The sequence below is a fragment of the Colias croceus genome, chromosome 23, assembly GCF_905220415.1.
Source record: "Colias croceus chromosome 23, ilColCroc2.1".
In the NCBI taxonomy this organism is placed as follows: domain Eukaryota; kingdom Metazoa; phylum Arthropoda; class Insecta; order Lepidoptera; family Pieridae; genus Colias; species Colias croceus.
The window spans coordinates 5,173,379-5,199,911 of NC_059559.1; the positions used below are offsets into that span (position 1 = coordinate 5,173,379).

Sequence of the window (26,533 nt, forward strand, 5' to 3'; positions counted from 1 at the left end):
TTACAAAATAAAAGACAGATGGAGCGTTGCCGAACTAAACCGAATGATTTATCGTCATTTTCAATAAAGCTATGTGTGCTGTCATTTCGTTGCTGCACTGTACGTACACGGTGCTTCTGTGTGCGTGTAATGTTACCGGATATTGAAAAATTTCCCAAATTTTTCCCCGACTACGGAAAAATGAGGGTTATGTTTTTCGAGTTTATGTATGTATGTATAATATTTCTTTGACACGCCCTGCAGTATAAACCATTGGACCGATTTTGAGATGTGAGGTTTCATTGCAATCATCTGAATTATTATGTTAGTGGCGGTAGTGACGTAGGCTATATACATAAATTAGCAGTCAAGTTTTAATTTTTATTTTAATATAATTTCGGGTTTATGATATTTTTTATAATATTGTAAAAATTCTTTTATGTAAAGTACCTGCCTACTAAAGTTATATATGGACAAAATAATTATATTCAATTTTTAATTAAATAAATCACATAAAAAAAAGTTTCAATACTATAATAATTATAATTTTTTTTATTTTTCAAAATATATGAATGCGAATAGCGGTAGTTTTTAGTCGAGAATACGGGACATTTTATTTTCATCATGGAGTTCACATAAATTAAATCGCTAGCGAAAACGACTATGACGTTTTTAAGCTTCATAAAAGTAACAAAATAATGTATTATGCTTATTAAAATAATCTAATAATTATCATGAACCTTTAGTGCACTATACAAATAATCACATTCACGATCGAAAAATCAACCAGCATTACCCTGAAAATCTTTTAACCATTTTACCGTTTTACCAATAAAAATGGCAAATTAATTTTCAAAATACTGGCAACATACGTTGAAGTTTTGTATTCCTTCATATCTGTAAAATTATTATTCGTATAAAGAAATAAATCAGCCAAATAATCTACAGAAAACCTGTTAAACGATGTTTCATCTTTTTTTTTTTGTTTTCGGGAACAAATTTTACAGCGTTTTATTATCACAAGACAGCATTTTTTTACTAAAATTGCAAACCCTTTTTGACGTATTGCATGACACTATATGCGCTATAGCACTGGTGCAGCGACGTATTTGCTTTTGATTTCGTATTTTCTTTGACAAGGGCGACGGGCGGTTGTCATGCTCCATCTGTACTTTATTTTGTAATCTAAGGGTATTTGTGACAAGTTTCATCAACAACCTAAAACTAATTTAGAACTAGATATAGCAAATTGTCCGTGCGTGTCATATTTTGAATAAGAATTAGGAGCAATGCGCTTAATATTGCATGGTTAAAACTTAACTCTGATTTAATTTTATGACACAAACAGATATTAGTTCAGGATACATCGCCCATTTTTGCAAGTGACTACTATCAAGCTAATTTTCCGTTTGTAGCTTTATTTTGATGAGACGCCCAATAATTTCGTGTACGAAAGTCTCGATTGTGGTAGCTAACAGAGATAACAAGGATAAAATTTTTTGATTTGATGGTTCTCAAATATTTATTACTAACTGAATGAATTTTTTTTGTTCAATCTCAAGATAATTACCTAAATTATTCGAAAAAATATTTGTCCTACAAAATCTATGGTTTGTTCAAAGAGTCCCCCTTTCCAAAGTGTATCGATAACGAGGTCATCATAAATGATTACTAACAAGCTGATTTTTTTGTTTTCACTTAGTTAATGTTTATATAATTCAACAGACATATTGTCCTACAAATTGCGTAATAAATATTTGAGAACCATCAAATCAAAAAATTTTATCCTTGTTATCTCTGTTAGCTACCACAATCGAGAGTTTCGTACACGAAATTATTCGGTGTCTCATCAAAATAAAGCTACAAACGGAAAATCAGCTTGATAGTAGTCACTTGCAAAAATGGGCGATGTATCCTGAACTATATTTCCAGTCTATTTTTCTTCCCAAATAAATTCTTGACAGAAACACCTTTTTAAGTTTGACGATGTCTATCGGCCAGTATCTGAATTGAGTATTTTATGTTAAGAACGTCTCAAACCATGCTTAAAAGCTGCTTTAATATTTTGTGTGTGACATACACAGACACTTTCTTAAACCTTATTCCAATCAATTTTCAATTTTTAAACCGGCCGAAAGACATCGCCTAACTTAAAAAAGGTGTTTCTGTGACGAAATTTTTGAGAATAAAAATAGACTAAATAGATAAGAACAAAAAAGAGCGTGTGTGCCGAGCACACGTGTCAGAAGTGAAACTTCTATGGCAAGATTCAAAGATACCAAAATCGTCGCCTTACTCCATGACATGACGGTATTGCCATGACGCGACCTTGAAATTTTACTCTCAACGCGCCTAAAGTTTCACTTCAATAATATTCTGAACAAATTGTTACACCTAGTTTAAAATACGCTTTACTACGCAGCCGATTCCCGGCTTTCAACTATAGCTATAAGGGCTTGTTTGTCCTTCTTATTTTCACAGGCACATCCTATCAAAGCGAGTAGATGCTTATTAGAGTACTCCACATGTTCCCTGACGAAAGATTCTAGTTCATTCCGAGGCAAATAATACGCTTTTACATATCTATCGACATATTCCTGAAACGGCACTGGCTTTAAACCAGATATCTTCTCCAATTTCACGAATAACTGCCTATAATCCAATTGCATTAACCCCCGACCACCGTTCGAACATTTCGTCGCGTTAGAAAACCCTTCCACTAACAAGTGAACTATAAACTTTGACACCATTGCCCAAACTGAGTTTATAACCTCAAAATTGAGAGTTATCTTCGACGATATATTCTCCAACCTTAACGCAAACACTTGTATTTTCCGGGTTATCATATCTACATAAGGACTATGTTCTACTGCAACGTTTTTCACATCCCACCTCACTTGAGACATGGCTATTAAAGCCGATCTAGCATCTAAGGCTTTAGATGCAGAGCACATGTATACAGGCATACGTAAATCCGTTACAACCGCTAGGGTATTATCTCTAAAATGCTCTAAAATCATCTTTTGGTGCTGCGCGACTATCGACTCTAAGTACGGTTGTAAAATCTCAAATTGCTTCGACAAGAATATCACGCTTTCAACCCCGACTATTCTTTCGCTTAAACCGTGCAAATTTGCTTCACTGTTCATGTCCAAATGCTGTGGTATATTAGGACTGTCGTATGTTTTGTCGTCTCCATAGATACTGTTTGATATTCGCTTTAAGGCTGCGTTTAATTTGGACGTATATAGCGTTGATGAAGATACTTCTAGATCGGACGTGAAAAACAAATGCACTGCGTAGAAATAATAATCAAACAGCTGGTTCATTAGCATTATAACTTCTAGTGATATTTGGGGTAGATATCTGCTTATTTGTAAGTACTGCCCGCAATTTCTTAGTACAGATAGCGTTGTATTTGTGACTATTATGCTATCTTTGATCTTTGAAGGACTCATTTGATTTGTGACGTCATTTCTATCGGCGTCGTCCACAAAATCTCTTCTTAACTCATCTGGCTCTTCATCTGACTCATCACTTGGATCCGATTCTGGTTCCAGACCGAATATGTCATCATTTGTTATATTATCATTTCGGAATATTTCAAACGGTGTTCTTGACGTTTTCTGCGTGAAGTACTTCGATATATACACGCTGTCATCTTGTGAATGAACGGAAGATGTCGCATCGGATTGCGAACTTTTCATAACCACGTCCGATTTTGCCTTAAAATATCTCTTAAACTGTTTGAACTCTTGCAAATTTAGCAGCGTAAATGTGGACTTTACGGGACATTGTTCCCAACCTTCGTTTTCTAAGAACAGTTTTAGTTCTTCCATCCTTCCTTTATGGTAGTTCTTTATATACGAAACGCTTTGCGTCTTTATAAAATCTTGTAAAAGGTCGGACGTGTCACCACAAAAGACTTCAGCCACTTGTGTCAACTTCCGTAAAATTCCAAGCATTTGTATGAATTTCTCAAATGGGTATTCTTCCAATCCTGAACTCTTGAGAAACGTGGACACTTTGTTTTGAACGTCATGCCATATCCTTATTAAACCAGCTTTTAACTTCTGCTTTATGTACTCCCGACTAACATTTTTCTCTATATCGAAGACATTTGACGAACTGGGTGTCGCTTCTTCGTGTTTCGCATACCAATTTACTAGGAGATAATAACTTCGCATCACTTGAAATAACTTTTCGCACAAATTTAGAAGACATATATGAGCTTTGTTGGCGAAAACCGCTTGGCACATATCTTGAAACTTCATTTCTGATGTATCATTTAGAAACGGTTTGATCGCTTCTATGGCAGATTCGTTGACCGCTGACGAATAATGCATGTGCAGTTGTTCCATAGCCGCTTGAGTTTTGCCCAAAAGGTCATATGCCTTTTTTAATTTTTTAAACACATCTTCATCGAAGTTATAACATATACTGGACAGTACTGAATCTAATTTCTCCTCAGTCATATCAAGTGTATCTTGTAGTCTAGAAGCTAAGTCCGCTATACACGTATATTCTTTGTGATTCGCGGCTGCTTTTTTGCTTTTCAATATAAGCTCTATTGCTTCATAATATTCCTTCTTGACTAGAAGGTCAGCGACATCTTTTTCCACACTTCTCAAGCTTCGTAATAATTCTAGAGATTTGAGCACTGATTTAATTATCTGTCTCTTTCTCACATTAGCTAGTATGACGAAGGTGGAGACAGTAAGATGGTTGGAAGCTATTTGTAGATTTTCCCGCGCTTTCTTGCACGTTTCCACCGTTTGTGCCAATTGCTGTTTGATGTTTTGTATTTCTTCGAATTCCCGGTCACAGTTGTCTCTTTGTTGGGATATGAGGTGCAGCGCTTTTCCGGAAACAACCTGAAATTGTGATATTAAAATTTTATTCAAGTAACACTGACACTAACTAAATTAAGTTTTATATAGCATTAAGTTTTATATAGCCGAGCACACGCGTCAGGAATGAAACTTCTTTGGTAAGATTTGACGATACCAAAATCGCCTTACTCCATGACGTAACAGTATTGCCATGAGGCAAGCTTGAAATTTTTTTCTCAATGCGCCAAATAAGTTTCACTTTTGACACGTGTGCTCAGTATACACGCTATTTTTTGCTTTATTATTGTTGTAGTTAGTAACGTAAAATGTCCATTACATAACTCATAATAAATTTACGAAATTAATATATTATCACTTTCATCATCACCTGTTGCTGCCGTTTAAGCTTGGTGAACATTTGTTCAATCTCATCACAATTCAACGGTGACGGTGCGTGCTCTAGCGCGTATCGAGCTGCATCAAATTCGGACGGAGGTGAGAAATATACGTGCTCTATTTCTTTTAATACCTGTAATATTTTAATAATCTGTAGTATAGATACTAATATTATAAAGCTGAAGAGTTTGTTTGTTTGAATGCACTAATCTCAGGAACTACTGGTCCGATTTGAAAAATTCTTTCGGTGTTAGATAGCCCATTCATCGAGGAAGGCTATTATAGGCTATATATCATCACGCTAAGACAGTCAGCAGTAGAGAAATGCGTGTGTGACCGCGGGGCACAGCTAGTCAGAGTTAAATTGTAAAACTATGAAATGACGATTCAAAGTGTTTCGAGAAGAAGTCGAATTGAATGAATCAAACTTGAACATTTGAGTTTGAGTTATTCTTATATTATTCAAATATACATAAAATTTAGGGAACCTTACTTTTTGCTCCACGGAATATTGACAGAAAATTGTAGCTATCGCATCGTCATTAAATAAATCATATTTCATACTACCTTTCCAGCCGCGTCTTCGCCCGCTTTTTCAAACACGTAATAAATAATATACCCAAACCTTCCTCATGAATCACTCTATCTATTCGCTTCGCTTAGGCTTCGCCCGCTTTGTCTCAAACCTAATAAATTATACACTAAAAACCACCTATTAAATCACTCTATCTATTAAAAAAAACTGCATCAAAATCCGTTGTGTAGTTTTATAGATTTAAGCATACAAATGGACAGAGAAACCGACTTTGTTTTATACTATGTAGTGAATGATCCGAACTCTTATCTAAAACCAACTATTTCTAAATACATTATTTTAAAAATACCTCCAACTCAGCGGCAGACTGGGCAGCAGTCAAGGATCGAGAATTAACCCCTGGCGGTGCGTGTCTATTCTCCATGTTGTTTTCTTGTGAAAACATTATGTACTCTGAAAGAAAATAAATATTAATTATTAATCAATACTAATAATAATATTATAAAACTGAAGAATTTGTTTCTTGTTTGTATGAACACGCTAAGATCAGGAAATACTGTTGAAACCATGAAGCACAGCTAGTGAATAATATATCCACATTATACCAACATAATAAGTTAATAACATAGGTCCCACTTATGTATTAACTTAGTTGAAAACTAGATGTAAATAAATATCCATACTGAGGAAAAACAGTCATACCTACATCAAATCTTGTGAATCTATAACACAATTAAATGAAATTGAGTTGGATATACTTTCTTACCAGCTTTTGACGTCGTGTAAATAGGAACACTAAAGCTTAAATCAAAGTAACAATAAAATCAGTGCTCAAATCTCTAGAATTATTACGAAGCTTGCGAAGTGTGGAAAAAGATGTCGCTGACCTTTTAGTCAAGAAGGAATATTATGAAGCGATAGAGCTGATATTGAAAAGCAAAAAAGCAGCCGCGAATCACAAAGAATATACGTGTATAGCAGACTTAGCTTCGAGACATAACTGTATATTATCCCAGAAATCGAGTGTTCGTTTATGCAAATATATAATAAGTTAATGTTTCTTTTAACTTATTGATGTGTGAGAACAACGTTGTGTAACTAATGAAACAATAAACAATACGCACCTTTGTTCTTAGATCACAGAGCAAGTAATATCTTAGATCTTTTTTATATCAAAAAAATACAAAATAGAAAGGTATTTAAAATTACTTCAATATTCATGCTTTTGAGATTTCCAGTTAGAATTATATCCATTATTTGTACAAATAAGCGTGTTTATATAAATATTTAGAAGTAAACATGAGTCATGTCTATTTTATTGAAATACCGCAATTCACATTTCACAAACATTTTGCATGTTTGATTTTGCTTGATTTTAGTTTTCACATAAATGTCAAATAGTATTTGACAACTGTGTCAACTGTCAACAAGCGAAATTTGATTGTTACATTCCGCTTTAGAATCATTGCAAATAAGTAATATTTTATGAACAAGTATTTCATTAACAATTTAAACTCTTGAGCAAATTTTAAAAAGATTTCATTTAAAATTGTTCAGTTAAAACATGAATGGAAAAATGATAAATAATTGTAGTAGCGTTTTACCAAGAAAAAAAAAAATGCGTAAATCGTACAGTATCTTAATGATCATAGAGCTGAACATATTCATTGTTGTAATTCGGATACTTTAATTGAATATTTTACAACAGTTTCTATACTGCAAAACACTTTTTTCTCTGTATTGCTTTCATCACAGGCTTTCATGTGCGAAATTAAAATGAAAAACCAAATAACACTTATATTTTTACTTTTATGCATTATTATTTTTACTGATATTATTATTCATAAAATACGGATAATAGTTCAAAATGCATCTAAAAATTTTAACAAAATACTGATAATAAAGTATATCTCAAAAAAACCACGTCCGATGGTGAGAGTAATTGAAACGTTATTTAAAGGCCCCAGTACACAATGGCCTGTTGTGGGCCACGCTTTACAATGCACAAGTGTAGGCCAAGATCACTTGCTGTTCACACAATGGCCCATGTCTCATTGCTGCCTGGCAAACCACTTGCGATGGACGTACAGGGCTCAGATTGATATAAATCAATAAACCTGAAAGTTTCTTCATTGCTCCACGATACTGACATGTAAGGCGATCAAATACTATATTTTAATATAAAAATAAAATTCTAGTTCTAGCACGCAACAAAAAAGTGCACTATTCCGGTGAGCAGTCGGTGACGAACTAGACAATGGCCCATTGTGTGAAACTGTGAACACCACAGGCCACGCTACACCACGATTCCTTTGAAGTGTGCCCAAAAAACCGACAACTACCCGATTGCGCGCCACGAAAGACAATTGCCCGCCATCATATTATACAATTACCCCGTGTACACAATGGCAATGGCCTGCAATGAGTCAGCATGGGCCATTGTGTACTGGGGCCTTAAGATTTATCTTATTGTGTATAAAAATCGTATTACATACAAAATTTATAACGGAATAAAAAAAATCAGAACAAAGAATTTAGCCCTTATTTATGCTGGTACCAACGACGCTGATACAAACAAGGAACTGAACAAGGAATATTATAATAAATGAATAAGGATTGTCCAATCCTTACAATTTCTAATCATCTAATATCTTGTACGACTATTCGATTTTGACTGAAGGACACGTCTCTAGAGCAAAATTTTTATTTAGTAAAGAAAATAATAGTGAGTGTTTGACGTCACGCGAATGATGATTATTTAGCGATTGTATTTAGTTTTTGTGAAGTTTTAAGGACGAATATTTATGAATTTAGTGAAATTACAAAAATGGAGACTGATTGGATGATAGAAGACACGACGACGCCTAAGGTACGTCTCAAAACATGGAAATGGGACATAGATGTAATGTCATGGAATACTGTTCCGCCATCTTTGCCTCTCTACACCCAGTTGCCTTTGTAAATTTACAAGAAATAATTTCAAGGAAATCGGGAAGCATGTCGCCATAAGCAACAAAAATATTTATTTGATTGGAAATAAAATAAGCGTGACATAAAATGTTACAACTCTAGACAAAAATGATGTCTGCAATGCAGTTTTCGAGTTTAAGAATTTAACCCAATTTTTCCAAAAAACAAAAATAGTATACTTTGTAGGATTTTTCTTTAAAAAAATATTCTATTACTTGAATTAGAATTCAAGTTATGCATCATGTATTATATTAAACTTGTTGTATAGTAAAATACCTAGTTTTTCAGGAAAGAAATGATACAAGTTTTAAAATCATATATAATTCATGAAAAGGTTACGAATACCCTGTTATAACTAATGAAATTTAAATGTATGTTATTATTCTGTTTTATTGTATGGAATCTGTTTCAACATTCACTGTATGGAATCACTGTGACAATATTTTACAGTTATATATTATCTCAAACAGTTTTCATATATATAATATTATTGAATAACTAACGGTCCGCCCCGGCTTCGCCCATGGTACATGTTAACGTTTTCTCTCCATAAGCACTATCCTCATAACTACTTCATGGAATATTAAAAAAAAGAATTAACAAAATTGGTTCAGACTTACTCGAGTTATGCGCTTACTGACACATTTTTATAATATATTTTACTTGATCCTTAATTCAGTAATTATAATAATTAGTAAATAATTATAATTATATGAAAAAAAAAAACACAATTATTATATTATGTGAATCATTGTAATACATTTATTATGAAAACGAAACACTATGTTGCACAAAAAATGATCATTATTCTATTCTATTCTATTCTATTCTATTCATTTTATTTTATTTATTATAGAATTTCCAACAATAAATAATATATCACATATCATATTTCACATACCTATATTATGTATTTATTCTTTTCAACTTGTTCGTATTTATATCTAAGGACAATACACGATTAGTCTATACTAATATTATAAAGAGGAAGGGTTTGTAATTATGTATGTATGTATGGTTTTCACACATAAGGACCGATTTTGATTAAATTTGGCAGACAATCTTTAGAGTTTAGACCCTGAGAAAGAACATAGGCTACCTTTCATTGCCAAATATGTACCACGGGTGAAGCCGGGCCGGACCGCTAGTTGTAAATAAAATTACAGTTGGGCTTCATTTTAATTTAAAAACAATACAAACTTAGACATTTTATTGTTATTTAAAAGTATGGCTTAGAGATTTGTATGACTGATGTAATTTTATATCCTGTCAAATAGAGAAAGCATTTTTTACTGTTACTTGTGCTAATATTCTAATGATTAGTTTTACTAAAGTAATATTTGTTTTTTAATGTTAAAAGAGGATAGTGGTTTAAGAAGTCTTTATCAAAACTAAGTACCAATACAGAATCCTATCCTATCCTAATTCCCACTTCCTACTAATATTATAAAAGTTTATGAGGATGTGTGTGTGTTTGTTACTCTTTCACGCCAATACTACTGAACCGATTACAATGAAATTTAGCACACATATAGAGGTTTTTTTTTTTTTTATTTATTTATTTATTTATTTATTTTTTTATGATATAATGTACATTGATGCAGTCATAAACTCATTCGAGTTTTTCTGTGCACCATAAGCCCACAAACCGCTACATAATATGTTTTAATACTTATTGTTAGTTCTTAATCCTAATGAGGGTACTTAGAATTTTTTTTAGTGACGAGCGACATCGGTAATCTTGCTGGCCGTGTAAACATACAGTATGCTCCTTTCGTGAATCTATAATTTTGTATTATTTGTATTTAATATTTAGATTAAATTCGTAATAAGTTCTTAATATTTTAGAGTTATTAGAAGGTTTTTTTTTTTTTTTTTATAATAGTTTATTTATATTTACTAAAAAGTATTGCTTTAGTTTGAATTTTAGATTTTTGTGAGTTATTGAATCTCTTAAAGATATAGGTAGTTTGTTGATGAGACAGGGTACCATATAATTTAACGTTCTCTTCCCGTGAAGGTTTGTAAAAGATGGAAGTTTTAGCGTAGCGTTTGTGACGTTACGAGTTATTATATTATTATGAGGCGTTTTTTTAATTTTATTTATGTCAATATTAAAGAATTCCTCTTTTAAAAGTGTTAGATTAATTTTTTCATGTATCGGTATGATTTTACACAGTTCAAATAATTTACGATAGTCATTTTTATATTTAGCCTTAATGTTATATGGAACGATCGTTTTAAGTAGTCTTAATTGGAGTGTGTATATTTTGTCAAGATTGGTCTTACAAGTCCGTCCGTAGCTAGACAATCCATAGGAGATAATTGATTCGGCTAGTGATTTGTAAAGCAATAATAAAGTTTTGTAGGGAATTTTGTGTTTAATTATCGAAAATTTAGCCAGGATACACCTCAATCTATCACACACTCCGTTAATATGTTCTTGCCAGTTCAGTCTGCTATCAATAGTAACACCCAAGTATGTTTGATAATCTACAATATCTATAGCGTTACAGTTACAATGTGGTGAGTTATTAAAATTCTGATTTCCGTGCAAGCATTGGTGTTCGTGAGCTATTAGTCTGGGTATATGGGAGCTTCTGTTCTGACTAGAGCTTATGTACATTAATTTTGTCTTATTCTCGTTAACAACTAGGCCTGCGTCATGTGACCATCGTAACAATGAGTTAAAATCCTCTTGCAACTTCTCGAGTGCTTCGCTTATGTTGTTACCAGCAGCAACAAGACAGGTGTCGTCGGCAAATTGATAAGTCTCACTGTGTTTAATGACATTTGTAAGGCTATTTACGTACGTGAGATAGTGCAATGGACCGATGACCGAGCCCTGCGCAGTGCCCTCCGTAGCAATAACTATGTCACTAGTCGCATTACAGACTCTAACAGTGTATCTTCTATCGTTGAGGTAGTCCGAACACCAGTCCAATAGGTTGCCTCTAATACCGCTGTCATGCAGGCACTCTAATAGTCTCTCGTGACAAAGCGTATCAAACGCCTTACTATAGTCTATAAATACTGCTAGTACATGTTTTTTGTTATTTAAATGTGAATGGACGCTATCGGTAAACGCTGACAGAAGTTGTGTTGTGTTCTTGTTTGGCCTAAATCCATATTGATGGTTGGTTAAAATTTTATTATTTTCATAGAATTCATATATATGTTTGGCAATATATTTTTCAATAATCTTATCAATAGTAGGTAATATTGTTATCGGTCTATAGTTGGTATAATCTGTTTTTGATCCCTTTTTATAAATCGGTCGGACGATGCCGGTTTTAAGCACTGATGGGTAGGTACAGGTTTTTATACATAAATTAATTAAATTTGTGATGACTGTTTGAATTCTTGTACATATTTTTTTTAAGTCACAGGCTCTAATACAATCTACTCCTGGGGCTTTATTATTGTCTAAGCTCATGATTATATTTTTGACTGCATCAGGCTTCGCGGGTTTTAGTCGCATAGTGACCTGGGCCGAAGTTTTGTATTGTGATTTATTAAGTAATGGCATTGAGCAGTTAGGGGTAATATTTTTTGTGCTATTTTTAAAAAATTGTGCAAAGTTGTTTGCGATCTGTTTATAAGACACGTTAGTTTTTTGAAATGCATTATTAATAGTATCATCAATCGACCTCTTAATTCTACCAGTGATTCGATTTAATATTTGCCATAATTGTCTACTATTATTCCCGTTTGCAATTATTTCTGATTTGTAATAATTATTTTTAGTTCTATTAATTAATTTATTAGCGTAATTTCTCGATTTGTTATAATTTTGCTTTAATATTAGGTTATTAGGATCTTTTATCCATTTTATAAATAATGTATCTCTATTCTTGCAAGCATTCGTAATTTTCTTGTTTATCCAATTATTATTGCGATGTGTTGATCGGTTTTTTATTTTAATTGTGTATTCAGATTTTTTATAACACTCCCGAAATTTTGAATTAATAAAGTTATATAATGTTTCTGGACAGTTAGTATCATACGATTCCTCCCATTGAATTTGCTCGAGATTGTTAAGAAGTTTTGTATTATTAATACAAATCTTTTCTTTGGGAGCATCCTGTGTTCGTGTACCAATGCAAGCGAGTATCACCGCGCGATGATCGGCCAGTGTAGTACCGAGTGCCGCCGTGAATAGGTCTTGTGAGCGGGATCGTGCAAATATATGATCTATACAAGATTTACTTAGTTTGCCATTATTTAGTTCTAGTCTAGTGTGTACAGTGATCCCGCATACAAGGCCCATTTCATATAACATGTTGTTGTATTTATGCTTTACAGGATTTTCACTCTTAAGGTTAACTTGGATTAATACATAGGACAGATTTTATCCCGGAAATCCTACGGGAACTATGCTGGTTTCCTTTGAAAACACGGGCAGAAATCTAGTATAACTAGTATCTTTTTAAATCCCCTCATTGTAATTAAATAATAATTATTATATTATTTATTATTATTTTCAATATAATTATTTTGAATCATTAAATAAAGTGACAGTAATTTTATACACATGATCCAACTAAGACGTCATAGCTGTTAATTTAAACCAATTAATAGTCTAACTCTAAATTAAGCAATTATATTTCTAATTACATTTTATTGAGGCAAAATATTACTTTGCAAGAATGGTTTTGTTAATTGTATTTTTCCAATCACTTTTTACACAGGTATTATTTACACAGATATTTCTAACCTTAGATTGCATAGTAAAAGTGCAGTCCCTTGGTTAGTTTGGTTTTGGTTGTATATGATTCACTGATGTGCTAACAAGTAAATAAAATGAATCTATGAATTTAAAATATTTTGTGTTTGACTTATAAAGGCCCATTTACATGATGCTATCTTCTTGTACACTCTAGGTCTAGGGCAATAATTGAATGCAAATTTTAAGCGCAATAATTGACTTTTTTGCATATTGTAAATGGGCCTTAAGTGAGCAGGCATCCTGTGAGACTGAGACATTATTTTTTTGTAATCCTAAACCATTTACATATTTAAATAATGCCTTATGTGAATGCATGTCTTCCTTTTCTTTTAATATTATCTCTTAATATAATTATATAAATCTCGTGTCACAATGTTTGTCCTCAATGGACTCCTAAACCATTTAACCAATTACATATAATAAAATTCGCACACCATGTGCAGTTCGATCCAACTTGAGAGATAGGATAGTTTAAATCTCAAATATTATGTATAAAAATTTGTAATGATACATAAAATTGTTAAATAAATAATGATATGAATCAATAGCCATTTATCACATAGATCTGCTATAACACGGATAAGCGTGGAAGCGGATTAAGAAACCATAGAAATGTATATATAAAGGTTAAGGTATTGTCGTCAGTCATTCGTGTTGTGATTCGAATTAAACTGATTGTGATTGATAAATGTTTGTACATGAACTGCTTTATGTTGTTTGTATGCTCACTTTATAGTTTTTAATAAAATGTCGCATATTGTCACTGTTTTTACAGAAAGAACCAAACTCGAATTCAGTTTAAAAAAACCATTTTAGTTTCTAAACATGCTCAGATTTTCGTAAATTTTTTATCCAAGTTCAAATTATGCATAACCACACAATACACATGGCTTTAGATTAGTTTATAGTCTTCAATTCAATACAATATTTTATTATATGGTAGTACAGTTAACACAGACACAATAGAAAATCTATTTGTGTCGTGGCCCGATCGGGCCGCTCGGGGCTCAATGGGTTAATGAGCACTTGGATTCGGCAGCTCCACTCACAAATTGCTAAATTTGAGCTGTTGATGTTTCAGCTCTTAACTGTTTTCACTCAAAATAGGAACGCTTGACTTAGGTAAAGCTCAACTCACAAATTGCTAAAATTTCGGAACATTCACAAAAATATCAAACATAAAACATTTTCCTTTTATTTTTAGAAGTGTATTGTCAATATATTAATTATTATTATCACAATTAGCAGCAGGTGACATCGCTCACGTCTCTCGACACGGGCGTGAAGCCGGCGCCCAGCGGTGCCGCGTACGTAGCGGAGAGGAACACATGCTTGAACTACTTTACAAAATGGAACGAAACCGATCAGGTGGGTTTTTGTTGCTTATTTTGTGGGAGGGAAGGTTTTTGGGAGATTTGGGTTTAAGAAAGATATAGAGAAAGAAATTGAGGGTATTTGAATATGGGACGTTTTTTTAAATTATTACATAGAAATATTTCGTGAATTTGAGTGATAACAAAGTTTAAAATATCATTTTTACTTTTATATACGAAGTCCTGATGATGCAATAGAATTGAAAAACACATGTGTAGCAAGATTCATACTTGTTCCTTCTTTTTACTGTTTGTTTTTTTTTTTAATTTTGCCATGAAAAGAATTAATAATAAATTGATAAAGTAAGAGTCACTGTAGTTTCTGCAATTATGATGATTTTTTAATATAAGAACAAAGTATATAGCCCAATTTTGTATTTTATAAGTTTTCTTATATTCATTATTTACCTTACAGGTGGAGTTTGTGGAACAGCTGCTCGCGCGCATGTGCCACTACCAGCATGGCCACATCAACGCGTACCTCAAGCCGATGCTGCAGAGGGATTTTATCAGCATGCTGCCAAGTGAGTTGTATTACTTCTAAGTCACAATTTCTTCTTTTAAAATGCCATATAGGTATTGTACACAAGCCCTTATTTTAAAATAACTTGATTATATTATGTTCCATATTTTTCCAAGATTATTATCGTCATCATCATCAAAATATCAGCTGTGACTGTGTGACTCTGTCTCTTCCAACTGGCATTAAAAGATTACATACAGTCATTTTTCGTGTCAAATAATGATAAAACTGCCTTGATTATGCTCTAAATATTCTAATAGCAACCTCTGATAGCCAAAACATACAAATTATCAAGAATTTTCATGCCAAAACATCCCATCTCGCGACCCAGTACCTGACAATTTTTGTTTAATTACACGTAATTACACGTTAACAAAATAATAATTTCCCATTCCAGAAAAAGGCCTAGACCACGTAGCGGAGAACATCCTGTCGTACCTGGACGCGAGCTCGCTGTGCGCCGCCGAGCTGGTCTGCAGAGAGTGGCAGCGGGTCATCTCCGAGGGTATGCTGTGGAAGAAGCTGGTGGAGCGGAAGGTCAGGACGGACTCGCTGTGGCGGGGCCTGGCTGAGCGGCGCGGCTGGTGAGTGTGCTGCATTGAGATATACATATGGAGACGACACCGCCTACATCACTTATGTTCCGCTCAACATACGCCATATGGCTTAAGTGCACGCTCATTTTTTATTTGTTTTAAAGTGAAACGCATCAAATATGCCTTTGTGTGTGTTACGATATTGCACAAATAATACGGAAAAGTGCAAAGGAATAACTTTCATCGGTAAGTACCTAACTAGATAATAATATTTAAAACTTAGAGCAAAAAAAGGCGCACAGATTTTGTTCGTGGTGTCTCCTCCATACCTAGTAATATTATCTCAATGGTGTGCTGTGCCCCAGCTCGGAGGGTGTGCTGTGGGGGAGCTGGCCAGCGGTCAGGGTGTGTGCTGTACTGGTCAACATCTACTGAATATGTTACTACTGTAGATTCAGGTCATAATTTACCACGCTGGCCAACCCAGCTGCTGCCCATCAAAATGTTTTCGCTACAGTGGACAAATTCCACCTTCCTTCCTCCATAGTGATATAACACAAGCGAAAGCTTAGTATGTTCTCAAATCGTGCCATGTGTGAAAATTGTCCTTACCTCAACTTTTCAGGATAATGTACTTGTTCAAACCGAAGCCTGGCTGTCAGCACCCCTCACACTCGTTCTACAGACAGCTATACCCCAAAATCATACAAGACATACAGTCTATAGAAGATAACTGGAGAATGGGCAGGCATAACTTACAGGTGAGTTGACCGACTTTAAAAAATAATTATATTTTTTTTATAGAGGTTGTGAGATAAAAAGAGCGTGTGTGCCGAACACGTGTGTCAGAATTGAAACTTCTTTGGCAAGATTGAAAGATACCAAAATCGTCACCCTACTCAATGACGTGACGGTATTGCATGCATTGGTCTAATTCATTTTAAGTTTTTTGCTTGATTTTAAATTTTTAAGAGAACATTATCATCGTTGTTATAGTCTCGCCTTGATGTGTAAAAATATTTCTAAATGCATCATGCTATATCTTTTCATTAAATTATGAAACATTTTTTAATAAGTATGTAATAAAATTGACTGAAAATACACACCTTATTTCTATTAAATTTATTAATATGTCAATCAAAAATTTTTCAGAGGATAAACTGCAGATCGGAAAATTCGAAAGGCGTATACTGTTTGCAATATGACGACAATAAAATCGTGTCCGGTTTAAGAGATAACACCATCAAGATCTGGGACAGAAAGACGTTGCAGTGTGTTAAAGTGAGTTTATATCTATACTTAATATTATAAAGCTGAAGAGTTTGTTTGTTTGAACGCACTAATCACGGGAACTACGGGTCCAATTTGAAAAATTATTTCTGTGTTAGATAGCCCATTTATCGAGGAAGGCTATTATAGGCTATATAACATCTCGCTAAGACCAATAGGAGCGGAGCAATGCGGGTGAAACCGCGGGGCCCAGTTTCATAATATTTAGTTGTTTGAATTCAAATTTCAAATCCATACTAATATTATAAATGCGAAAGTAACTCTGTCTGTCTGTCTGTTACTCAATCACGCCTTAACTACTGAACCAATTTGCATGAAATTTGGTATAGAGATATTTTGATACCCGAGATAGGACATAGGATAGGTTTTATCCCAGAAATTCCACGGGAACGGGAACTATGCGGGTTTTTCATTGACTGCGCGGGCGATGCCGCGGGTGGAAAGCTAGTGCTTTATAAATGAGAAATTCTTTAAAAATCGATCTGTAAATTTTTTTTAATTGCCTTGCCTGAAAAGTGGTTTGATACTTGAATCACAATGATGCCCATAAGCTCACTTGACTTTATTAAATGAATTTTAAAAGTAATCATTGAAAAACTCTTATATCATAATCTTCTTTAGATACACGTGTAGACAAAGTAAATTGCCATAGGATCGAGATGGTTTACTGCTTAAATAGCCTATATCACTCTAGCCTGCTAACTATATCAAGACTTGAAAATCATATAATAAAATGGTTCCATAGCGACTAAATGGAAAGATAAACAAACGCGAAATTTTGCGACAAAAATATATCTTTTTTTTCTTTCGCAATACTTGTAAAACTTCAAAATATTGCAAGTATAAATGTTCTAAAGTGTTAAAAACAATCTTCCAGGAGCTCCAAGGCCACACCGGTTCCGTCCTCTGCCTACAATACGATGAAAGAGCCATCATATCTGGCTCTTCAGACAGCACGGTTCGAGTTTGGGACGTTACAACGGGCGCTATGCTCAACACACTGATACATCACTGCGAGGCTGTGCTGCACCTGAGGTTCTGCAACGGCATGATGGTCACGTGCAGCAAGGTGAGTGACGTCACGCGTGGGCCTGGGGTGTGACAGATGCTCAACACACTGATACAGGAATAAAATAAATAAATGAACTCAAAGTTCTGCTCGAGAAGTGTCGAAGCAAAACTCCGCCTATCGGACAAAATATGATATAGAATAAACAACTAGACTCTCAATCTCGAAATGTGTCAGAAGCAAAAATCTGCCCGTCTTACTCAGCCGAAACACTTGATGTTACGTGTAAGTGTAAAATAACTATAGACGAACAATGCACAAAGTGTGTCCAGAGCAAAACTCTGCCTGTACTTCTCAGATGAATTTGAACAACTAATAAGTTGGTATAAGTTACCATAGTTGGTTAGTATCACGCACGAATAAAAGGCCGGTATATCAAGTATGTATATATATTTATATTGTATGTAATACCTATTCTCAAGTAACATCATTGCCAAATATCATTAAGATAATATGTTGAGTGTACAAGAGTTTAATAAAGATTAGTAAGATGTAGTATGCATTTTTATTTCAGTACAGTTACACATAATAACATAACCTAACCTAAGAGTTACCTACATTTTTAAAAATTTTCTAGTTTACAAACAATATTATTTGTATTTGTAAAATATAGTAGGATTTTTATTACGAGTCAATCTCAGCCTACATAAAAACATAACCTACCTTATTATTCTACCACAGTCAGTAAAAAAATATATCCCTTTTACAGGACAGATCGATAGCCGTATGGGACATGACGTCCACAACGGAGATAATGCTCAGACGAGTGCTCGTCGGGCACAGGGCAGCTGTGAACGTTGTGGACTTTGACGAGAAGTATATTGTCAGCGCTAGCGGGGATAGGACTATTAAGGTAAGTGAATAATGTCTTAAGAAGAAGTTATATACGACTAATATTATAAATGAGAATGTTTGTGAGGATGGATGTGTATGTGTATGTTTGTTACTATTTCACGCAAATACTACTGAACCGATTAAAATGAAATTTAGCACACATATAGAGGTTAACTTGGATTAACACATAGGTTTCATCCCGGAAATCCCACGGGAACGGGAGCGGGTTTTTCTTTAACGCGGGCGAAGACGCGGGCGGAAAGCTATTTACGGTAAATATGTTTAATATATAACTAGCTGTACCCAGCGGTTTTACCCGCAGTGCTCCGCTCCTGATCTTAGTTCGTGATAAATGGGCTATCTAACACCGAAAGAATTGTTCAAAACAGACCAGCAGTATCTGAGATTAGCGCATTCAAACTAACAAACAAGCTCTTCAGCTTTATGATATTAAAGTATACAATATTGTATTAATTAAGAAATTAAACCAACAGAACTGTACTTAAAATTTTGAACGTCTTTTTGTTTGCATTCCAATATTTATTTTAGCTGTAATTTTGTAGCGTATTATAAATTAGAATTTGAAACTATGTATTCCAAATAAACTGTTTGAATTTGAATATTTGTGTTCCAAATAAGGAATTTTGAATTTAAATATATTCGTTCCAAATTAACAATTCCGCATCATAATCCATTCATTCAAAATAAAAAAGTTGATTTTAATGTTTTTGTTCCAAATAACTGTATTTTTGGAATGTATTTCACCGTGTTTTATTCGAAAAGAACAATTTTAATTAGAATCTATCTGTTTTTAGGTGTGGAACACGTCGTCATGCGAATTTGTGCGCACACTGAACGGTCACAAGCGTGGTATAGCCTGTTTACAATACAGAGATCGTCTGGTTGTATCGGGTTCTTCGGACAACACTATACGATTGTGGGACATTGAGTGCGGGCAGTGTATACGCGTGCTAGAGGGGCACGAGGAGCTCGTGCGGTGTATACGGTGAGTGTGTACATACAGACACACACACAGTGCAAACACACACACTCACACACACAGTGCATAAACATACCCCTATGAAAGCGCACAAAATTGTATGTTGTTTTTTATTTAGCATTTATTTCCTCACATTTTTAAAGTTATTTGCTAAGTAAATAACAAATACGATGTATTGATTTTTTCAATATTTTAGAGATTGCTTTTCAATTCGATTATCTTGAAATGAAACTTCATTAGGTGCGTTGAACGTAAAATTTCAAGGTCGCGCCATGGCAATACCGTCACGTCACGATTGAGGCGACGATTTTGGTATGAATTTTGCCAAATAAGTTTGACTTCCGACACGTGTGCTGGGTACACACGCTATTTTTTTTTCTTTTTTCATCTCTCATTTAATTATAATTTCAAACGGTCTCAGGTTCGACAACAAGCGGATAGTTAGCGGCGCGTACGACGGCAAAATAAAAGTGTGGGATTTGCGAGCAGCGCTCGATGTACGCACGCCGCATCAGGATCTGTGTCTGCGCACTTTGGTGGTGAGTGTATATAGTTATTTATAAAGAAAAAATTTAAGATAATAATAATATAAGATAATATAATTTCGTACGTATAAAAAGAAGCAAAAAGCAGTGATGTGGAGATAGAGAAGAAAGTAAATACATTATTCAATTTATCTATCGAATAGGATGGAAACCGGCATGTCCAAGTTAAAATTTGACAACCGGCACTTATTTAGCCTTGTGGAATACAGCCTGTACCCTCATACTAGGTTTGTCCCTGCAGTTTAAAGATATACGGGCCGATAATCATGATTTTAAAAAGTAGTAAATCTTTTATATTTTAATGGCTACATACTGGCTACCTAATGTTTCCAGACTCCAAAAAATCATATCACGAAAGCTACAAAAAAGCAAACATACATATGTCATTACTTGTACGTCTTATTCCATTACCAACGCACCCCATTGTATGAATTAAGGCGTTCCACGTTGATTCCAGGAGCACACGGGCCGCGTGTTCCGATTGCAGTTCGACGAGTTCCAAATTGTCTCCTCGTCGCACGACGACACGATACTAGTGTGGGACTTCCTGAACTACGCGGGGGCTTCGCCCGCGCCCGCGGCGCAGCCCCAGCCGCGGTGGGCGTCGCCGGAGCACGACCGGGCGTTTTATGACTAGGTGTGTATATACAGACGGACAGATAGACACACACACTCCTGCTAAGATAGGCAGAACATTCAAAATATGAACTAATATAGGCAGAAACACGTACACACTCGCACAATATGCACGTGGATAGGCAGAAATATGCACAAACACAATATATACGTAGATAGGCACAAACATGCACACACACGATATACACGTAGATAGGCACAAACATGCACACACACGATATACGCGTACATAGGCACAATTATGTACACATATTTAAAATTAGTGTTTATTTTTAAAACTTTTGTGCATCAATAATGGTTCATTTCAGTTTGCCTGATTCTTGCATCAAATTTAAATTTTAAACACATAAATCTCACCCAGTTTCACATTGTTACAAGCTTTAGGATGTTTTTCCAATAATGTGCGAGAATGTGTAGCGAGGAATTTGTTAGTTAATAACCAATAGTATTGCTTCAAACTTAATGAAGCGATATTATTAGTTTTTACACAAATTATTGGTGGAAAGCACCCTTAAGGCCGGTTGCAGAGCTTCACCGACCATCAGTGCGTAAGTCAGTCGCGCTTGTTATATGTATGGAAATTGACAAAACGGTTCATAGCTAGACCGACCATACGCACGCGTATTTCCATACATATGACAAGCGCGACTGACGTACGCACTGATGGTCGGTGAAGCTCTGCCACAGAATACATAATAGTTTTTTTTTTTTTTTTTTTTTTTTTTTTTTTTTCTATACTGCAACTTAGCCATCTGTTTATATAAACAATAATCTAATATGGTTTCTGATTTTCATCTGTAAATATGTTTATACACTGAGATTTGCATCCAGTGACGCAAAGCTCATCATTTGTCTGCGAATCTTATCGCAAGATCGGGTATGCTATTTCTCTTCAGGCGAGAAAATCTCACAGTGCCCCCTCCCTTCAGTTCAGCAGCTAATTTATTTATATGGTGTCCCAATCTGCCTTGATATTTCTTGCTGTTTAGTTCAATTTCTTGCTTCACTGAGTGCAGGTTGAGATCTAAGTTCATATATTTATTGCTAATGTATGGTGGGATGTTGAACATAGCTCTCATAGTTTTATTCTGGAACCTTTCGAGAATTTCGATATTGCTATGGCTGGCTGTTCCCCAGAGCTGAATGCCATAAGTCCAGACTGGTTTCAGAATAGCTTTATAGATAGCCATTTTACTGGCATCATTCAACTTTGACTTACGTCCGATTAGCCAGTACATACTACGTACTTTACAGTCTAGTTGTTTGCGTTTGGTCCATATATGTTTACGCCAAGTAAGACGACGGTCAAGATGCATTCCCAGATATTTTGCGTCATCTGATTGTGGGATCTCTTTGTTCATAAGTTTGACAGGTGGACAGGTTTTCGTTCTAAGTGTGAAAGTTACTTGTACTGATTTATCTGTATTAGCCTTCATGCGCCATCTATCAAGCCATTCTTCGATGCGGGTAAGGTGATATTGTAGTTTGACTGAAGCAGTATCAGGGTTTTCATGTGTAGTTAGAATAGCCGTATCATCTGCGTACGTAGCAGTAATGGTGTTAGGATCAGTTGGTATATCTGATGTGTACAAAAGATAAAGTACGGGACCTAGTATGCTACCTTGAGGTACTCCTGACTTAATTTCATGCATGTCTGATATATCAGAATTATATTTTACTTCGTAGCATCTATTAGCCAGGTAAGAATTTAGTAGTGGGAAGAACGAATGTGGAAGCATTTTTTTAATTTTGAAAAGAAGCCCGTCATGCCACACTTTGTCGAACGCTTGGCTTATATCTAGAAAAACTGCGCAGCAATATTTTTTACTTTCCATCGCTCTACCTATAACATCCACCAGCCGATGTACTTGCTCTACGGTGCCGTGCCCTTCTCTAAAACCGAACTGATGAGTTGGTATTTTTTTTGCTAAATGTTCTTGCATTCTGTTTAGGATAATCTTTTCCATTAATTTTCCAATAACAGGAAGCAGACTTATAGGTCTATATGAAGATACTTCATGAACTGGTTTACCTGGCTTCAGGATCATAATCACCTGTGCTATTTTCCACTGGCTTGGGTATACGGATAATCTTAAGCATGCATTGAAAATAGTGAGTAAGAATAATATTCCCTTTTTTGGGAGATTTTTCAGTAGGGTAGCATCAATAAGATCATATCCAGGACATTTACCTTCTGAAAGTTTCAGGATTTCCCGCTTTAGCTCCCTAATTGTCACGTGTTTTAGTGGTAAGCACATTTGCATGGGTGAGTTCAGGTGATTTTGTACTTCATTCCCAACACATCGGTTACTACATGGATGCGGTTCAAAAACATTATGTAAGTAATTAGCATAAGTGTTAGCTTTTTCGCTGTCAGAGCGAGCCCAGGTTCCTAAAGGTGTTTTTAATGGAGTTATTGGCTGCTTGGGACGCTTTAGGTATTTTGTAGCCTTCCACAAAGAATAATTCGTGTCACTTGAATGTGTCAGTCAATCAATACATAATAGTAGCTAAACGCTACAGAACGGACACTCTCCGCCTCCCGCCAAAATTAAACACTTACCTCACCCCGCACGATCAGACATGTTATGGTACCCATTTCCCCGCAAGGACGATACCAACGACGTCTTAGACGAAACGCAACGAAGATTGACAACATTAATCAAATTGACATAAAGTAATTTTATTATTTTGGATTTGTGATTATCGTTTTTCGTAGAAAATGGTTAAATATTGTGCTGTTTACGGATGTATTTCATCAGAAAAACGCGAATTTTTTTTTACGCTAGTCACAAATGTGCCAACCATAAAGCGTTAACACACACATTTGCAGTCTCTACAGTGTGACTGTCAAAACAATCATTTTGTATGGAGTGTCCGGGGTGTGGCTCTGCAACCGGCCTAAGTTTGCAAACTTCGAAGTAACTAAACTAATTTCGATATTTTCCTTTCCAGATAATAGAAAGGCGATTTTGGACATTAGTGTATAATACGAATGTGGTCTGGCCGCGACGATGGTGACGAGTGTTACCAGTGCGAAGAATTGTGATTATATCTGGCAATACAGCGATACAGTGTTGCTAGCGTGTGCAGTGATAGTGTTGTGATTGTTATCAGCCCATATATGTTCCCACTGCTGGGACACGGGCCTCTTATGGTACAGGCTAATAAGGCTGGCCAACTGCTGGGACTCGGGCCTACTATGGTACAGGCCAACAAGGCTGGCCAACTACTGGAACAAGGGCCTCCGAGGTACAGGCTCAAGGCTGGCCAACTGCTGGGACACAGGCCTACTATGATGATACAGGCTATTATCAAGACTGGTCGGATTCGGGCCTGCTATGGTACAGGCCATAAACAAGCCAAGCCAAGCCAAGCTGGCCAAGTGCGGACAGGTGTCACAGTTCGTAGAACATTTGATTCTTCGACATGTTCAATGTTCAAGCAGTGGTTATATATTGTGTTTGACGGTAACTGTGTTGCGAGGAAGTAATTTATGTTAATCGTTAGTGTTACAAGGAAAGTGCTTAAAAGAAGCAATGTGTCAGAGTTGCCAGCGAGCAGGTGAGCGATTCCATATTGACATGACAATAGTGTTACCGGTTGCGAAAATTTAATCTCACTCAGCGACTGTTATTTATTTGTTTGTGTATTGTTTAAGAGTAATGTGTCGCGTTGTTGTATGTACATGTATTGCGGGGTAGTTGTGTTTTAAAGTTGCTTAAATTGGATAATTGGAATTATGCAAACATTTAATAAAATGAACCAAATTTTTTAAGCTATTTCATAGCTACTATTCACTGAAAAGTGCTTCGTATTGGTTGAGATGGTTGTTAAATCATCTCAATAGATGGCGCGCGGTGTATCCCTTAAGACACATAAAACTGAAAGAATAGAATGAATTCGATTGCTCAGGCGGGTCACGAGTGGCTGAGTTGGTTAGGCATCCGCCCCGGAATGGCGCGAAGGATGCGGGTTCGAGTCCCGCCTTGTGATCGAATTTTTTCTATTCTTTATAAATTTATATTTATTTCATAGCTTCTATCGCGGGCCTTGAGCGCGGGGACTGAATCGAGAAATTCTGTAACGAAAAAACCTCATGCTCCCCACTCCGACGGGCGGAGGTGTGGCTTGAAGGCATAGCATGCAATAGCTTTACCGCGGCAGTCCCCGAGTGCCACACGTCTTTTTTATGTTTAATACTATTAAATGATGACACTACAAATATGAGAAGTTGAAAGTATTAAAGTTTATAATTAAAATACGACATCAATAATACTTTAAGGGCTGATTTTTCAATCCTTGGTTATAACTTATTCATCGAATAACGTTATTAAACTACCATTATAAAAATGTATTCTAATTGTGTGTATCTGACAGTTTACAGGTGATATTTTAATATGTTCGGGTATTACTGTATTAGACGGATACATGATAGCAAGGATTGAAAAATCGGCCCTAAAAGGAATAATTATGTAGTTTACCATAAATTGAATATAGTTGGATTGGATAATGTATAAAAAATGTAGTGTCACAGTAACCGAAAACCTCTGAAACGGCTTGACCGCTTTTATGAAAATTGTGTATGAGAAAAGTTCTTAAAGTATTTTTTCAGCACCTTAATGGTGTCCTATCAAAACAATATTTGCTAGAACGAAAAATGTTTTTACAAAATAAAAAGTTGATACATTTTTTTCTTTCTTTTGACTCACAATTACCCCATTAATAAATAATTAAAAATGCCTTGTCCTCGAGTAGCGTGCGTGCGTTGTATTATACGAAAGTGTTCGAACAAAGTAGGCGGTTGTATTTATCGAGTGAACGGGGGGGGTAGTTTTAGATTGAAGTACCCGCTTTTTTAAGTTTTTTTTTTATAGAACAATTGGGCGACTTTAAGAGAATTTATTATTTTTCTACATAGTTTTTGATGTCTATGTTATTGCGAAATGTTGGAAATCATATTGGTTAATACAAAATTTTAATAATTATTCACATGCTAACAATTAAAAATTTTGTTTAAATGCAAGAGAAAAGTCTAGTGTTACTAGAGAAAAGGGTTACTTAATAATATCATAATGTACTTAAGAGATCTAAAACTACCCTACGTTCATGGTGAAGATATTGTACATTTAAGAGAGACCACATTTAAAAATAAATTATTATAAACGAGTTCGTCTAGGCGTACAGTGCGGGTCAAATAATCGTGTTGAAAAGTTTTTTTATTGAAGGTAGTTATCGATAAACGTTATTTATATTTGAAAAAAGTGAGTATTATAGCTGATGTTA

The 26,533-nt window shown here is 35.0% G+C and overlaps 2 protein-coding genes across 4 annotated transcripts; one reads left to right on the forward strand and one right to left on the reverse strand.

Moving 5' to 3' along the window:
- Positions 1-1,907: 1,907 nt before the first annotated feature.
- LOC123702391 (syndetin) lies at positions 1,908-7,106 on the reverse strand. Its single transcript, XM_045650135.1, has 4 exons — positions 6,867-7,106; positions 6,092-6,195; positions 5,200-5,340; positions 1,908-4,853 (listed from the first exon to the last, which is right to left on the reverse strand). Exons 2-4 carry the CDS (start codon positions 6,185-6,187, stop codon positions 2,394-2,396), a joined length of 2,697 nt encoding a protein of 898 aa, XP_045506091.1. The 5' UTR covers positions 6,188-6,195; positions 6,867-7,106; the 3' UTR covers positions 1,908-2,393.
- A 1,362-nt stretch (positions 7,107-8,468) lies between these two features.
- LOC123702325 (F-box/WD repeat-containing protein 11) lies at positions 8,469-25,110 on the forward strand. Of its 3 annotated transcripts, none has more exons than XM_045650040.1 (12): positions 8,469-8,611; positions 14,687-14,809; positions 15,230-15,338; positions 15,735-15,921; positions 16,499-16,634; positions 17,026-17,154; positions 18,041-18,232; positions 18,942-19,085; positions 19,882-20,072; positions 20,488-20,605; positions 21,069-21,248; positions 24,203-25,110. In XM_045650040.1, the coding sequence occupies exons 1-11, from the start codon at positions 8,570-8,572 to the stop codon at positions 21,246-21,248; spliced, it is 1,551 nt and encodes a 516-aa protein (XP_045505996.1). In that variant the 5' UTR covers positions 8,469-8,569; the 3' UTR covers positions 24,203-25,110. The 3 variants fall into 3 exon arrangements, with proteins under 3 accessions (XP_045505996.1, XP_045505998.1, XP_045505997.1); XM_045650042.1 differs by having other exon boundaries at positions 21,072-21,248; XM_045650041.1 differs by having other exon boundaries at positions 14,690-14,809.
- The last annotated feature ends 1,423 nt before the right edge of the window (positions 25,111-26,533 follow it).

Excerpts from the sequence above, each read along its gene's own strand:
- LOC123702391 (XM_045650135.1), bottom strand. The coding sequence starts at position 6,187 with ATGTTTTCACAAGAAAACAACATGGAGAATAGACACGCACCGCCAGGG. Across the intron at positions 5,341-6,091 it reads AGTCTGCCGCTGAGTTGGAG|GTATTAAAAGAAATAGAGCA; the intron begins GTATTTTTAAAA and ends AAAATATTACAG. Across the intron at positions 4,854-5,199 it reads AGCTTAAACGGCAGCAACAG|GTTGTTTCCGGAAAAGCGCT; the intron begins GTGATGATGAAA and ends TCACAATTTCAG.
- LOC123702325 (XM_045650040.1), top strand. The coding sequence starts at position 8,570 with ATGGAGACTGATTGGATGATAGAAGACACGACGACGCCTAAG. Across the intron at positions 15,339-15,734 it reads TTTTATCAGCATGCTGCCAA|AAAAAGGCCTAGACCACGTA; the intron begins GTGAGTTGTATT and ends TTCCCATTCCAG. Across the intron at positions 15,922-16,498 it reads CTGGCTGAGCGGCGCGGCTG|GATAATGTACTTGTTCAAAC; the intron begins GTGAGTGTGCTG and ends TCAACTTTTCAG.